This window comes from Petaurus breviceps, unplaced genomic scaffold, assembly GCF_028583685.1.
Source record: "Petaurus breviceps papuanus isolate PSGF00001 unplaced genomic scaffold, PetGlider_PUasm1.0 175, whole genome shotgun sequence".
Lineage (NCBI taxonomy): Eukaryota > Metazoa > Chordata > Mammalia > Diprotodontia > Petauridae > Petaurus > Petaurus breviceps.
In genome coordinates, this window is record NW_027185764.1 from 3,070,334 (window position 1) to 3,086,945 (window position 16,612).

At 41.9% G+C, this 16,612-nt stretch overlaps 2 protein-coding genes across 2 annotated transcripts in view; one reads left to right on the forward strand and one right to left on the reverse strand.

Moving 5' to 3' along the window:
• The window catches only part of NMRK1 (nicotinamide riboside kinase 1), a 31,733-nt gene extending 25,612 nt beyond the window's left edge, over window positions 1-6,121 (reverse strand). The window contains exon 1 of the mRNA XM_069084609.1: window positions 5,983-6,121. The gene's annotated coding sequence lies outside the window, so the exon portion shown is untranslated. The remainder of the gene's footprint in view (window positions 1-5,982) is intronic.
• OSTF1 (osteoclast stimulating factor 1) overlaps window positions 5,720-16,612 on the forward strand; it is a gene marked incomplete at its 5' end in the record, with an annotated part of 68,199 nt that continues 57,306 nt past the window's right edge. Inside the window, one exon of the mRNA XM_069085344.1 lies at window positions 5,720-6,011. Within this exon, the coding sequence (XP_068941445.1) occupies window positions 5,720-6,011 (292 nt within the window). The remainder of the gene's footprint in view (window positions 6,012-16,612) is intronic.

The following is a 16,612-nucleotide window of genomic DNA, read 5'->3' on the forward strand; positions in this document are numbered from 1 at the left end:
AGACCCCTCAAAAGGGGGGGATCAGTCAGTCAATGAATATCAATTAAGCAGTTACTATGCACCAGGAACCTTGCTAAGCAGTGGAAATACAAAGAAGGGCAAAAAACAGTCCCTGCTCTCAAGGAACTCACAGTCTAATGAATGAGACAACAAGCAAAGAATTAACTACACACTACCGACAGGATACCATAGGTTAATGTCCTTAATGATGAGTCCCAACAAAATTTTAGAAAAAAAAAATTAAATGTATAATTTGTGAACCCAGGAGGCAGCTGTTTTGTGGTGGAACGACTCCTGGAGTTGGAGTGAAAGGACCAGGGTTTAAATTTTGGTGTTGCCATCATTTCCTAGCTGTGTGATCTTGGTCAAGCTGCATAATTTCTCTATATTGTGTATACATGTATACACACACCCAGACACACACAGACACACACACCAGGTAATCTTAGACACTAGCAGCTGTAACCAGCAAAGATACCCTGAACAAAGGGATGCTTGAGCTGCGTCCTAAAGTAAATTAGGGATTCCAAGAGGTAGAGGTAGGTAGGGATGGAGAACCTTCGAGGGAGAGAGGACAGTCATTGATAATAAATGCAAATGAGATGTATTGTTGTCTGTGAAATGCAGCAAGAAATTCAGTATGGCTGGACTTCAGGGTGTATGGAGAGGAGTCACGTGTAATAATGCAGGATGAAGCCAGGTCATGAAGGCTTTTAAATCCTCCTGGAGGATTTAACTTCAAACACTGTTTGGATAAGGAAGTGGTGACGACTTCAAGGCAGCATAGGTTTACTCTCTTTCCAGGTTTCCTTTACTCTTCTCCCCTTCACAGACTTTATATCCAGCTACTGTTGCTATTCAGTTGTTTTTCAGTTGTGTCTGACTCTTCACGATCCCATTTGGGGTTTTCTTGGCAAAGATACTGGAGTGGTTTTGCCATTTCCTTCTCTAGTTCATTTTATAGATGAGGAAACTGAGGCAAACAGAATCAAGTGACTTGACCAGGGTCACACAGCTAGGAAGTGTCTGAGGTCACATTTGAGCTCAGGAAGATGACTCTTCCTGACTCCAGGTCCAGCATTCTATCCACTAGGCTACCTAGCTCTTATGCTATTATATTATTAAGCTGCATTGGCCTAATCACTGTTCCTCTCACTTGACACTCCCTCTCCCAATAGCACCTCTGCACCTGTGGTCCCCACGTCTGGAATGCCCTCTTTCCTCTACCTCTCAGTTTTCCTGGTTTCCTTCAAGACTTGGCTCAAACCCCACCTTAAGCCTGAGGCCTTTTCCAGTGTTCTCAGCTGCTAGTGCCTCACTACTCTGAGATTACCTTCTTTCAACTTGCTATGTTAGGTATTTTTACATGAAGACTACTGCCTTCTTGAGCACAGGGGCAGTTTTTCTATTTCTTTGTATCCCTAGTGCTTAGTACAATGCCAGGCACATAGTAAGCACTAAACAAATCTTGGTTGACTGTCAACCTTATTTCATTTTGCTCTCTTTTATTTTTATTTTTTTGAGAGGGGGAAAGGCAAGGCAATTGGGGTTAAGTGACTCGCTCAAAGTCACACAGCTAGTACATGTTAATGGTCTGAGGCTGGATTTGAACTCAGGTCACTGTGCCACCTAGCCGCCCCTATTTCATTTCTTTTTAACAAAGTTATAAGACTTGCTTCAATATTTTGATGACTCAATCAGCTACCCTTTCACCATGGGTGCTTCTTCATTCGAGTATATCCCAAGCCATCCACAGCTTCTCATCCTGGATGACTCCTGTCTATGTCCTCCCATGAATTCTCCCTGGGGAGACATCTCGAAGGTCTTCCTCTTGGTCTCCTGATTCTGCACAGATACCAATAGTGCAGGAGCTGTAATTGTTGCTCTCCCCATGTCCACCTTCTGTTTCAGTCACACATACCTCTGATGGCAGCAATGGAGGTACCTTGCAATCTACTCACACTCAGCTGGGCCTCCTCATTGCCTTTTGGGTGACCTGCAATTTGAATTCTTCAGAGACTATACGTGGTATTCCATGACTTATAGTCACATTGTACCATCAGAGGTGCCATCACACCTATTAAAAATTACAAATGCTGGAGGGGATGAGGGAAAAACAGGTATATTAATGTATGGTAAACTGGTCCACCATTCTGGAGAACAATTTGGAATTATGTCCAAATGGCTAAAAAATTGTCTATATTCTTTGACCTAGTAATACTACTACTAGGTCTGTATCCCAAAGAGATGAAAGAAAAAAGGAAAAGGAACTGTATGTACAAAAATATGTGTGGCAGCTCCTCTGGTAGTGGCAAAAACTTGGAAATGGAGGGGATGCCCATCAGTTGGGGAAAGGCTGAATAAGTTGTGGCAGATGATTGTGATGGAACATAATTATGCTATATGAAATGCTAAGGAGGGTGATTTCAGAAAGACATGGGAAGAACTATATGAACAGAGGAAAGATGAAGTGATAAATCATCGTGCACAATAACAGCAATGTTGTAATGATCAGTTAGGAAAGACTTGGTACTCTGAACAATACAATGATCAAAGATAGTTCCAAAGGACTTATGATGAAAAAATGCCATCCACCTCCAGAGAGAGAACCAATGAATTCTGAGTACAAATTGAAGTATAATTTTCTCCCCTTATTTTTCTTGCTTTTCTTTTTTTAAAAAATGTAGCTTGGGGTGGCCAGGTGGCTCAGCAAGTAAGAGCACCAGCTCCAGTGTCGGGATGACCTGGGGATCAAATCCGGGTTCCGATACTTAGCACCACACCCAGAAATAACTGGCCATGTAACCTTGAGCAAGTTACTTAACCCTGATTGCTTAAAAAAAAATACATATATATATATATATATATATATATATATATAGCTAATGTGGAAATGTTTTGCATGATTTCACATGTATAATTAATATGACATTACTTGTCTTCTCAGTGGATGTGGAAGGATGTGGGAGGGGAGAGGAGGAGGGAGAAAATTTGGAACTCAAAATTTAGTTAAAAATAAAAAGTTGGAATGTTAAAAAAAAGGAAGGAGATATAAGGGATGACAGTGGGGATGGATGGATCTAGTGACAGTTTTTTGATGATGGGATAATATGAGGATGTTTATAAGCAGGCAGTAAACAGGGAGAGAATAAAGATAAATGAGACAACTGGTATGACAGAGGGAGCGATCTGCTTTAGGGATTTAGGGAATGGGATCACTTGCACACCTAGAATTAGGCTGGCCAAGGGGAAGGGACACCTCTTCATATGAGACAAGAGTGAAGGAGGAGATAGTGGCAGAAAGTGTCTGGGTGATACGGGATGAAGAGAATAAAAGAGTGAGCTTTCAGCAAATGATTTAAAAAAAATTCAGTGAAAGATGAGTAAAGGTTTTCAGCTGACAGAATCATGGGAAGTTTGAAAAGATTTAGGAAATAAATTGTGGGTATCTCATACTCTTTTTATTTCTCACATCACCTAACAATACCTTGCAAATAGATGGCACTGAAAAAATACCTTTCTGTACTTCATCCTTTAATATATCCAAGATAACTCAACCTCTCAGGAGCCATTCTAGGGTTTTATTACTGTAATAGTCAATTTGCTTCTTCCCTATCATCTAATCACAATTTTTGTCATTTTCATTTAAGTCAATTTCCACTTGTTTTGTCTTCCAAAGGCATGGGAAATACCTGCTCAGCACTCCTATGTTAAAAAAACAAAACCCTATACTTCAAAGCCACATCTAAGCTTTCCCTTCTCTAGACTAAAACAATAACAACTGTTTTAAACTGTATTCATAAGACCTATTTGCCCTTTTAATTGTCCTTATTATTCTTACATCCTGCTTCAACTTCTCCACATCTCATTTAAAGTGTATTTATAAAAAAATTAATAAGGATGTTATAAGCTCAGCACATAGTGAACACATGATTTTGTTGACATTTTTGTGGTGGACATTTTTTACAACAGAACTTGCCACTGCTCACTCACTCAATTTGTGGGGAAAATTTAACTTCAGCTCTCTACCTGCCACAGGTCCACTCTCCCTCCCCCTATCTTTTGCCTATGTGGTCATTCCCCATCCTCTATTTGCATAGGTGTTACAGGATATCTTAACTTTAATACATTTTCAATTCAAGCAAAGTACAACTGTATAAATACTAATATTGGAGGGCTATTTCTCAGATAAAAAAGAATATTGGAGTAAAAATGATGGGCCTTTTTTTTTTTTCTGAGAGAAGCTTGGGGTCATTAAAAGCACTACACAATTTTTCCAAAGGCAATCTACCCCATTTCCTTCCTTCTATTCAGTTCTAGGTCTGGCTCATTAACAAATCCCAATACTCCCAAGGCTGGGGGTGGCGGTGTGGGATCTCCAGTTTTCCTGATCTATATCTTGCCACTGGACCCACATGGCTCCAGAGGAGAAAGTGAGGCTAGTGACCTTGCAAAGCCCTCCCTCACTTAACTCCAATTCACTTGCACATCAAGGCCTCGTTTTCCTGATGTCATGGTCCTCTTCAAGAATAAAGGGCAAACAACAACAATATTCAGCAATATGGACCATCCGTCCAAATAGTCGGCTTCTTCTGAACAAGGTGTGCTTCATCCACTTATAAAAAAAAATTGTGTGGATAGTTAGACCCAAACTTCAGAGGTGATTATGGATCTGGCTGGGGTGGGGGAAGGAGGTCTGCAAAATGTTGTAAGGCTTGATGTATTCAGCAGAATGACACCTGCAAATGGGTGATTTTTAGAAGACTTCTTCATCCATTGGGAATGGCCCTTCCATTTGAACCCTGTATTCACAATACTGGCAAACACGTTGGGTGAGAATGTCTGCCTGTTTTCTGACTTACTTGATATTAATCTAATGTTAATGCCTCTCTTGTTAGATGTTTCAAGGAATTTTGTACAAATTTTATTTATGTACAGAAGCACTTCACTGGAGCAGAATTTTCAATTTTGTTCCTCCCCAACAAAGAAGCATATTGGGATATTTTATTCTCCATACTGTTCAATCAAATGTGACTGTAAAAACGCAGTTTACATAGAATTTGGGAAAGCCTGTCCCCTCCTCACACCTTCAACAAAGATGTTCTCAGTTCATTTGAAGATTATACTCGTGAAAATTTTATAGAAATGGGAAAGAAAGCATTCCAGTCAGGAGTTACTGATATTCTACCTTTTGGGAGCTAATAATAATGTAATGGAAAGGACACCAACTGAAGTCAGAGGACTTGGAGGAAAACTGGAACTCTGATGCTTACTACTTAAGTGACCTTGGGCAAGTCAGTTTCCTCACATGCAAAATCAAAAGGCTGGACTAAATGGCCTCTGAGGTAGCTTTCAGCTCTAAATCTGTGTCCATGACGTTTAAAGTCGCAGAAGCAATCTAGTCCAACCCACAATTGAAAAGTAATCCTCTCCACAACACGTATAACCAGTTGCCGGAATACTTCCAGGGAGAAGCTTATTAGCAACAGAACCAGTCCAATTCCTAGGTAGCTTTTATATTATTAGGAAGTTTATTCCCCCCCGACATCAGGTCTACATAAGAGGACTAGATAATTATTTACTTATTTTACAGAGAGGGGTGGTGGTGACAGAAGAGGGGAACCATGATCTCATTTCTCTGGGAAGTAACGAAGAAGGGCTACTCGGCATTTTGCACTTAGGAGAGTTGCTTGGTCACTAAGAAGTTAAGTGACTTGCCCACGAAGTGTCCAGGTTTTCATGCCTCCTCTATTGCCCACGCCAGGTGGCAGCCTCCCAGTGGAATATTCAGGGTGACAACAACATTCGCTTCGAAAAGTGCGCCATTATCAAACCCTCCCGAAGAAGGTCCTTCGCGCCACCCTTTGCCGAGGCACCCCGAAATGGGTGCAGCGCGACTGCCAAGCCTCCTGCAAATAGAGCACCCGCGAGAGGACGCCGCGGGGCGCCGCGCTGGCAGCGCCGCACTGATCGGGTACTCACCTGGGCGCCGGAGCGTTCCGCAGTCCCAGGTAGGCACCACTTCGCCCCTGCAGCTCCAGAGGGCACGAGCAGCTTTCAGTGCAGACCGTCAGGCCGTGCGATCGGCTCAGAGCCTCGCAAGCAGGACGCGGAAAGCCTGGGGGACCCGGCACCCTCCGCCGGCCGCCGCGATGCACAGGCCGCAGGCAGCCCAGAGTCCAGCCAGGTCCTGCTCCGGCCTGGGGGCGGGGCCTCAGCAGGCGGCGAGGCGCGCGCTCCGGGCCCGGGATCGGTTCCGCGCTTTGGTGCTGCGCGCGAGGCGCGCGCCGCCCGTGCCTGCGCTCTCGCTCGCTCGCGTGCTCTCTCCCGGGCCCTTTCCATCCCGCCTGGGCTCGGCTTGGGGCTGGGCTGTTGCAGCCGCCGCGGCCGCTTCCGCATCTCTGCTGTGTGCATTTGCTGCTGCTGCAGCTGGAGGGCTCGGGGCTCGCGAACCAATTAGCTTTTGCTGATGTAGCGTTCACTTCCTCATTGACCAAGCTCTCCCTTACCGTGCGTTCGGGACTCTGAGAACAACTTGGAGGAAACCACCCTTCAAGTCTTTTTCTCTTTCGAGGAGGGGTGGGCTCGGCCAATCTCGGACGGACGGAGGAAGAAATCGGCCGAGGCACCAGACCAAAACTTTGCAGAGCAGGGAGCGCAGTACTTTTGTCTACTCGCTCCCCGGTCTTTCGGATTAGCCGCCCCAGCAGGAGAGATGTCGAAGCCGCCACCTAAGCCAGTCAAGCCAGGTAAGGGAGAGGCTCGACCCTGGTCCCCCTTCTCGTCCTCCCCTGCCAGGCCACCTCTGCTTCCTTGCGCTGCTGCTGGGGTAGGGGGCTTGCTTGGCCCGAGCCTTCTCTTTTAAGATCGATCCATTTTGGACGGTAGTCGATGACATTTAAGTTCAAGAAATGATAGGATTTTTTTTTTTTTTGATGACACCACAGTTTTGAGATTGGGTGTGGGTGCACAGACTAGCAACTTTGCAGCGTTCTTGGAGGGGTGTCTGGTAAGAGAAAGTCAATCGATTGATTATAGCTTTAAAAACGTTCTCCAAACGACTTTTAAAGATACTTCCTTTTTTTTTGGGTTGTGTCATTGTCAAGAGTCATGACGGACCTAAAAGTGGGAAGTGCACGGTGGGTGGGGTGAGGTGAGGTAAGTGCAGAGTCCTTGGGGACTTCTCCGGAAGGAAGAGCAAATACACTCAATTGATCTTGGATTCATTTTTGGAAAGCTTTTAGCAAAACTGCAGCGGCCTAATGCTTTAAGGCCGGAAGAATTCCCGCAGCTTTGGCCATTACCGCTCGAAGCTGTCACTTTTATATATACGCAATAAAGACATCAGGGTGAATATGGGGGGAAAGAGGATACTTCTGGCCCGTCCGTTTGGAGAGGAGGAGCCTGCTATCCCGAGTGGAGAATTTCTGAAAGAAGGGAGAGATGCCTCCACAAGCACCTTGGCAGATAGTCCTTATTCATTAGCAAACTCTTATCATCGCTACTGAAGGGTTTTGTGTCCTTTGCATGGAGGAAGAAAGGGACAGCTGCTTTCTGAATCTGGTGTGTTTCAGTGGGATACTAATGAATGACCAAGAAAGTAGGAATTCTTAATTTGGGGGATTTATGCAATTCCGAGTGACTGAACTTTAATAAAAATGTCATCAAAGTTTAGGATACATTTTTTTCTATTGGTATGTTCAGGAATTTCAAGGATTTTGATTTTATTTTACACATCCTTCATTATTGTATTTTCTCCCTAAATTTATAGTGTTTTCAAACATGGGTAGCTTTCCTACTTTAAAAAAAATGGGAAATAAGAATACCCCAAATCCCTTTTATTTGAAAAAAAAATTCTTTTACTATACTTGTGATTTAATTGGTGAATGCCAGTACTTCTGGTGAGGAGATTTCATTTACCAATGTGTAATGTGTATGTATACATATACAGGCAGTTTTTCTGAAACTTTTAGTCTGTCACTGAGAAGTTAAATGATTTGCCCAGGGTCACACGGCATGTCTGTGACAAATGAACCAGTGTCTTGGAGACCTTCCCCCCATAAACTGCTAAGTCAAGCTGCCTCTCTTCTAAAAATTATTGGTTGCCGATGTTTTTACAAGTTTCTTGGGATTTAAATTTGGATAGACCTTACTGAATCTAAACCCTGTGCTCCTGGTGGGTGGAGGTGACCTCAGGTCCTAGAAAGCTATGCATTTGTCCTGTTATGGTCTACCACGTTGGAAATGCTTTGCATATGGGCTTGGCAAAGGACTCCAAATCTGCTGGTTGTCCCAGGGCCAGCCTACTTCAGACAGGTAATGATATTTTTTTATCCATGGCAATTCATGAGCAGCATCCAGGTAGGCAATGGGGAAATTGAGGCTTCAGAGGAGGGAATAGTGATGGCATAGATGAATTCCTGAAACTGTGAAGTAATTGTTGATAGGAAGGCCATGTTAAAAGAAGACTGATGTAGACTTTATTATTTTGACCAAAGACTGGGTTGATTTCAAATTTTCTGCTTTACAAAGCATTTGTTCCTGACAATCCCGTAAGCTAGGGTAGGACAAGTACTACTACAATCGTATCCATTTTATGGAGGAGGTTACAGACTGAATCAGTTTAGTTACTTGCTTAGGGTTACATATATGGGTATCTTGACTCCATCCCCCCATCTTTTCCACTACCACACATTATCTCTTAACAGTGAAACAGTGGGACTTGAAAGTGTTTTAGAGAAGAGATAAAATTTTGTCATTGGATATTTGGTTTTTATTTGCCAGGAGAGAGCAACTTATCAAACAAAAATAATGCAATTATTTAAAAAAGAAAGTCCTGGAAATCGATCAAATGCTCTTCTGTGTCGAGACAATTTAAGTAATGTCTGTAATGGTGTCTGTTCCTTCTGTATGAGTCAGGAAAAAAAAAGGCTGTTACATCTTTTTTTTTTTAACTTGCTTAAGGGATTATTATCATGGTACAGGATCTGTCAGCCACTTAGCTCTTTTTTTTAATGATAGATTAGGAATCTCTAGTTCTTAAACTTTGGCCATTGTACTCACTCACATTGGCACTATTTGTCTCCTACCATTAAAGCCTACTAACATGGATCAATATTTCATTCTCTTGCTTTCTATTCCCACTGCTATCACCTACTTCAGGATCCCATTTCTTCCTTGTCTGGACTATTGTAATAGACTCCTAAATGGTCTGCCCAGTTTTTTCTGCTCCCTAATCCATCTTTCACACTTGCTAGAGTTAGTGTCTTAAAACATAGCTCTGATCATTTTGTTATTCTCAGCTTAAAAATATCAAGTAACTTCTTCATAGAGTTTTATAGTTTGACAGTTACAGGTAGACAGTTATGCACCTTGGGTTCAGCCTTTTGACTGAGTCCAAGTTTTACAGAACAAATCCTTTTATTAAGGGAATGTTTGGTGAAATTTGGATTCAGTCAAAGGGCTGCACTTGAGGACCTAGAGGACCACATGTGGCCTTGAGGCAGCAGGTTCCCCATCCCTAAATATATTTCTCAAACTTGGGAGTTTAGCTTTTGGGGCCCTCCATGTTCTTTCCCTAACTAGACCTTTACAGCATTTCGCCATTACTTGTCTTTCTCTGTGTCTCCTATCTTACTACACCTCTGCTTTTGCTCATGATTTCATTTCTCTCCCTCCCTCCCCTTTTGCTTGTTGTTGTTTTATTCTTTCAGGACCTTGCTCAAACACCAAGTAGATTACAAACTCCTTGAGGGCAGGGACTATCTTCCTTTTTACTTTTATTTGTATGACTAGTGCTTAGCCTAGTGTCTGTGAGCCATTTATAAATGTGCTAGGTGGTACAGTGCATAGAGTAGTGCAGAGCCTGGAATTAGGAAGACTCGTCTTCCTAAATTCAAATCTAGCTTTAGACACTTATTAGCCGGGTGACCCTGGGCAAGCCACTTAATTCTGTTTTCCTCAGTTTCCTCATCTGTAAAATGAGCAAAAGAAGGACATTGCACACCACTTCACTGTCGTTGCTAAGAAAACCCCAAATGGGTTCACAAAGTCACACTACTGAAAACAACTAAAAATGCTTACTCCCTCTTTCCCTGGTTCTCTATCCCTTCCTCCCTCCTTTCCTCCTTCCTTTTTTCCATTCTTTTCTTCTGTGGAGAATAACCAGCTTTGGAGGTACTCTAAGTCTTGGTTAAGTCTAGCCTCTCATACATACATATGTGACCCTGAGGAAGTCACTTAACCTTTTAATGTCCCTTGCAAGTTTCTAAGACTATAAATTGCAGAAACCATACCTGCCTACTTTTGGTCTAGGGAATTACCTCAGTCAATGAGATCACAACTTCAGTTCCCACCCCTAGCCCTGTGCACTGTTTCTGCCTTATCACATTCTGTCTTGGAGTTGTTTGTGTTCATTTCTTATCTTCCCTTCTAGCTGTTAAAATCTCACAGAGCCAGGGGTGAGGTAATACTTATATTTCTCACCACCACATCCATTCCCCTAGCACGGCCTCTTGCACAGTGCCTTTTTATATAGTAGGTCTTCAGTATGCACTAGATAAATCAGATGTATCCCAGACCTAAACCTGAAGTCCGGATCTTCCCTGTCCCCTCCTCCCCATTTCTGTAAAAATACTCCTATACCAGCAGTTTTTTTTTTAAAGCAATTGGGATTAAGTAACTTGCTCAAGGTTACATGGCCAGGTGTTTCTGGGTGGGTAATAAGTGTCTGAGCCCAGATTCAATCCCCAGGTCATCCTGACACTGGAGCCAGTGCTCTTACTTGCTGTGCTACCTGGCCGCCCCCATACCAGCAGTTTTTACAATTTTTAGCCCCTTTTGCATTCTGCATGCTGGGTAGGAATAAGTGAATTTGTTTAGCATGTCAGAGTATAGCAGACAAAGGTTTGATATCCAAGAAGACTTTTTTTTTTTTACAAACTTCATCTCAATATTTAATGTAAAGAGTGGGATTTAGAAGTAATGGAAGAAATTATATCAGGAGATGAATTTTATAAGAAATGTTCCATTTAAGCAAGTTTCACAAAGATAAAATTTTTAGTTGTGAGTCTCAAGCCTTGCTGTGGACTGACCTGCATTATTTTTTTTTTTCCTAATGCATATTGACTTGATGGATGAAAGCAAAACATCATAAATACTTCATATTGTTGGTTATTATTTAATGATAAAGATGTGTAATGCAGAGAATGAAATTTAAGTTAAATCAGAAAAAACTAAAATTATATTTTAAAAATCATTCTAGCATTCATGATTAGGTCATAAAAACTAAAGAATTCTGCTTAAATTACATTTTTGGTGGAAAAAATCAAGTAAAATAGAGTCAGTGAGGCTGCATTGGAAAGACTTCTGTATTTGAAGCTACAGATTCTGGCTTCTGTCTGTTGATTACTGCCTGTGTGACCTTGGGCAAGTCACTTTGCCTGAGCCTCATTTCCTCATCTATGAAACAAAATTGTTGAAATAGATGACCTCAAGGTTCCTTCCAGTTCTACATCTACCATCCTATGTATTATTACCCCTGAGAGTTATTATTTTTGGTGCTGTCATTTTAGCTAGTCTATTATAGTTGAAGCATGAATGTGGATAGGTTGACATATACAAGTTGTATGGCCATGGGCAAGTCACTTGTATTTCTCAGTTCTCTAGGCAACTCTCTTAAGATATAAATTATAGGGGCAGCTAGGTGACACAGTGAATAGAGCACCAGCCCTGGAGTCAGGAGGACCTGAGTTCAGTCTCAGACACTTGACACTTAATATCTGTGTGACCTTGGGCAAGTCACTTAATCTCAATTGCCCTGCCTTCTCTCCTCCAAAAAAAAATGATATAAATTACAGACAAGTTGGATCTACTTTGGTTGAGGAAATTTCCATACCACAGGTTTCTTAGGCCCCTGGTGAAATCTCAGGTTAGGTTAAAAAAAAAAAAAGACAAAAAACTACCATTGATGAATGAATCAGTCAGATTTTCTCTCATATACAAATCATGGGTATTTTTAATCCAAAACGCGTATATTTTATTTACATCAAAAAAGCAGTAGAAGTTCTCTTAAAAGAGATTTTAGAATCCTTAGTTACTCTGATGCACGGGCCATCTTTGTCCACTCACTTCCCATGGCTGTCATTTTCTATTTGCTTTTTATAGCTCTTTGATTTATAGCTCTTGGAGGCTGAGTTTTGTGCTAACCCTTTGTAAAGGCACACCACTTAGTATAATATTGGTGAAAATGTAACCTCTGAAAGTGCTCTTAACCGATGGATGAAAGTTGGGTAAGGGAGCAGTTGGGTAACCATGTTCTAACTTCATTGTAAGCAAAGTAACGGTGGCCAGAGAGATACTTCCTGTCTGTTTCAATTAATGGTAACCCTAGCCAGTCCAATTTGTCCCTCCTATTGCAGCAACTGCAGCAATAGCTTCTGTTCTTTTTCAGCCCTTGGCATTTTTTAAGGGCTTACCATGTGTTCCACTGTGCTAAGCATGAGAGTTACAAAGAAAGGCAGAAACTGCCCCAAGCCCTCAAGAAGCTTTTACAGTCTAATGACTTAGATGTGATTAGTAGAATTACAGGTAGTACCTGTCTTATACCCCAACTGGAACAGGAATATTGCCTATTCAGGATTGTCCTCTGTAATGGGAATGTAAATTTTTAAGATCTTCCCTGCCCCTAGGCTTAAGTACACCTGGAGCCTGTGGTGGGACGCTTGTTTCTCCGGAGATACTTTTTGATTGGGCAGTGGGTCAAGAAGGTTTTTACATTATCTGAGCCAGGAGAAGGCTATATAAGCCCTGATATGAGGAGTTGTTTTGGGGCTCACTTTGAGAAGTGTTGTGTGATTTCATCAGATGAGACTCTGGGAAGCCGTTGTTGAGAGCCCCCGGCTTTGAAAAACCCAGATGTTGATGTTTCTCTCTCTGGTAACTATGATTTGGTATGAATGTAATGGTTGGACAGTTTGGAAACCTGTCTGCTTGATCTGTTTCTCTATCTTGATAATTCTGTCTGTATACTCCGAAGTTCCGGGTGCTGACCTTTTTCCCCTGAACTAGGTAAACAATATATGTTTGACTGATTAAAGTAAGCTTGTTAACCCATTTTGAGTTGCTTTCCTTTAGCAAAGCAGATCTAAGAACCTGTGTTGGCAGCTACCCTGGGGATGCTGAGGTGCTTGCTGTTACATCCTCTCTTTTCTTGTCTGTAGAATAAGAGGAAGACAAAGTTACACACACACACACACACACACACACACACCAGTGGGTTAAGAATTAACTGTAAGTTACAGATTCTTTCTGGGGGTTAATTTAACCATAAATCAAGATTCTTCACTATGGGAACCACCTCCATGCCTTGGTTAATAAATTCATTATCATGAATACCAATGATTACTGTGGCTAAAAAACATTAATCAACTGGTTACCAACTTCCTGGTGACAAACCTCTCCAAATTTCATTATACTGATCTGAAGGCAGATAAATCCATCATCAGACTTTTCCATCTTGGGTAGAACCCACCAGCCAATGTAAGCTCCTCTTGCACAGCATATAAGAACCCAAGGTCTCAGGGGTGGCTAGGTGGTGCAGTGAATAGAGCATCAGCCCTGGCGTCAGGAGAACTGGAGTTCAAGTCCAGCCTCAGACACTTAACACTTACTAGCTGGGTGACCTTGGGCAAGTCACTTAACTCCAATTGCCCTGCATTCCCCCCTCCAAAAAGCAAAAAAAAAGAACCCAGGGTCTATCTATCTCTGTGCCTTTGGGCAAGACATTTCATAAGGAATTTGCTGGTGGATTAATGTCAGTGATAAATTAATCAATTGTTTGGGTTTGGGAATAAGTAAAATTGTTTATTTTAAATAAAAATATTATCATGGTCTAGGTAAAATTTAAAGATGGTAGCGTGCATAACATAACAAGGGATGTTCAGTGTGAATTGGTGATTTTTTAAAGTTAATTTTGAAAAGCCTCTATTTTGCTTCCACTCTACCATCCTGGAAACTCACTATACAAAAGAACTAGGGCACCTAGCTTTTGCCCTCTGAGAGCTTCCAAGTTGACTAGTTCTTAGTGATTTGGTTCAAGGTAAACAGTTTCAAAGACTGTTTGGTCGCTTTCAGAATCTGTGCACATGTCTTTTAAATGCTTTTTTTTTTCTTTACTCCCCCTCCCACCTGAAAAAGAGACACTGTAATGATGGATCCAGTCACTGTTAATATGAAAATAAATACTTTTTGAGTAGCCTTGTTTAGTTAGCGTCAGTGGTGCTTAATTCTATTGAGTTAGGACCTTTGTGTTCATAAATAGAAAAGTGAACTGGATAAATTGATCAATAGGCAATTTGCCAAGCATCTATTAAGCCCCTTGAATGTAGTGGGCACTGTTCAAAGACAGAACAAAAGATCTCTGCCTCTCTGCCCTCGAGCAAATTATGTGCCAATCTGGGGAAATGACCCATACATCTGTAAGTAGATACAGAATCTATGCAGAGAAAATCATGCACCATCTCTAACAGTTTACATGGAACTGGAATGCCCCAACATGTAGGAGATATCTACATGTACTTTAGCAGCCTACATCTAAGCCTTTTTAATTTTTTTTTTTTTTGCTTTTTGGAGGGCAATTGGGGTTAAGTGACTTGCCCAAAGTCACACAGCTAGTAAGTGTGTCAAGTGTCTGAGGTCAGATTTGAACTCCAGTCCTCCTGACTCCAGGGCCGATGCTCTATTCACTGTGCCACCTAGCCGCCCTGATTACACAGTTATTAAATGATTACGGCAAGATTCAAACCCAGATCTTTCCAATTGCAAATTCACCACTTTATTCCATTATACCAACTAACTTCCTCCTATAGAGTGAGTTAGGTTTTGGAGACTACCTTTCTAACCCAGGGATCACCTCCTGGAAACTTACTGGAGGCTGGCCCTCCCTGATTATCTGTAGGAGTGCTTAGAGAGGGATGCCTTTCTTGGGGGTTTTGTATTCCTTCTAAGAGAAAGAGAATTTTCCATTTGTGGAGAACAAATCTTTTAATCAACTAAATCTTCCTATCCCTACCTGTACCCACAGGCTACTTCTAACTAGAAACTGATCTCAGTTGGGAGAGTTTTTTTGGAGTAGCATTAATTCTATTTTAGGTAAACTGATCAGACCCATACTTCTAGGGGAGGAGAGGTCCAAAGATTGTATGCCCACCCTTTGTCTGGAGTGCAAAGATTGAAAACACTCTAAAGTCAAGTATTGCTGGGTGTATTCTGGGTAGTTTTAAGGGTTTTATAATAATTACCTGTGCTAGGTGATGAAGTGGATAGAGTAGGGTGCCAAGCCTGGAGTCAGGAAGACCTAGGTTCAAATCCAGCCTCAGATACTTACTAACTCTGTGACTCCAGGCAAGTCACTTAACCCTGTTTACCTCAGTTTTCTCATCTGTAAAATGAGCTAGAGAAGGAAGTGGCAAAGTACTCTAGTGTCTTTGCCAAGAAGCTCCCTCCCCCCCCCAAAAGGATCATGACTGAAAAAGGACTGAACAAAAACAAATAACTTGTGGTACAATAGTGATTTAAGATGTACAAAATACTTTTCCTACCTCAGCCCTATGTTCTTGTTTGATAGGGAGGGAACTCTGAGCTTAGAGACCTTGAGTGACTTACCTGAGGTCATACAAATGAAAACACCTAAGCTGTTTCCACTTTAATGGGCTATACCAACTCTCACAATTTCCCTTTTGGTGAAATGTGATCACTGTTGGTGTTTCTGAAAGGTTGACGCCTCACTGTGTACAACAAGGTTACCTGAAACATGGTGACATTTTTAGTCTTAGTGACAATCCTGAGGAGTCTTAATCCAAAGAAATTCACAGGATTAGAGCTACAAGGGTGCCCTTAGTGGTCATCTGATGCTCATTTTGTAGTTGAGGAAACTGTGTTTAAAAATTTTAAGTGACTTGCATGAGATCTTGCAAAGTAGCAGAGAGAAAAAACATTCATTAAGCATTTTTTCTCTGTACTCAGGGACTTGGCACCCTACTCTATTTTTTCTCTGTACTGAGCATTGATTGAGGTTATAGATGCAAAGCAAGCAAGACAGCCCCTATCCTGTAGGAACTTACATTCTAATAGGAGAAGACCGTACATAAAGGAGATCTGAAAATGAAGGAAGGGAGAGACATAGGGGAAGCAATGTGGTGTGGAGATGGTCAGGAAGTTCTTGAAGACCTTGTTTTGGCTAAGGGTAGGTGAAAGCTCAAGGCAGATAGATGGATAGAACACTAGGCCTGGAATCAGCAAGAATCATCTTTTTGAGTTCCAATGTGACCTCAAACACTTACTAGCTATGTGACCGTGGGTAAGTCACCACCTCAATTTCCTCATCTATAAAATGAGCTGGAGAAGGAAATGGCAAACCACTCCAGTATCTCTGCCAAGAAAACCCCAAAATAGGGCCATGAACAATTGGACATAACTGAAAGAGCTGAACAACAACAAACAGCCCATGGCATCTCAAATGCGGAGTCCCAGGTTGAGAGGGTTAGGAATATGCTGATAGTGGCCTGAGTGGAGACAGCATGAAGTGGTGTGGAGGAGGCCTGGGCCTGGGCAA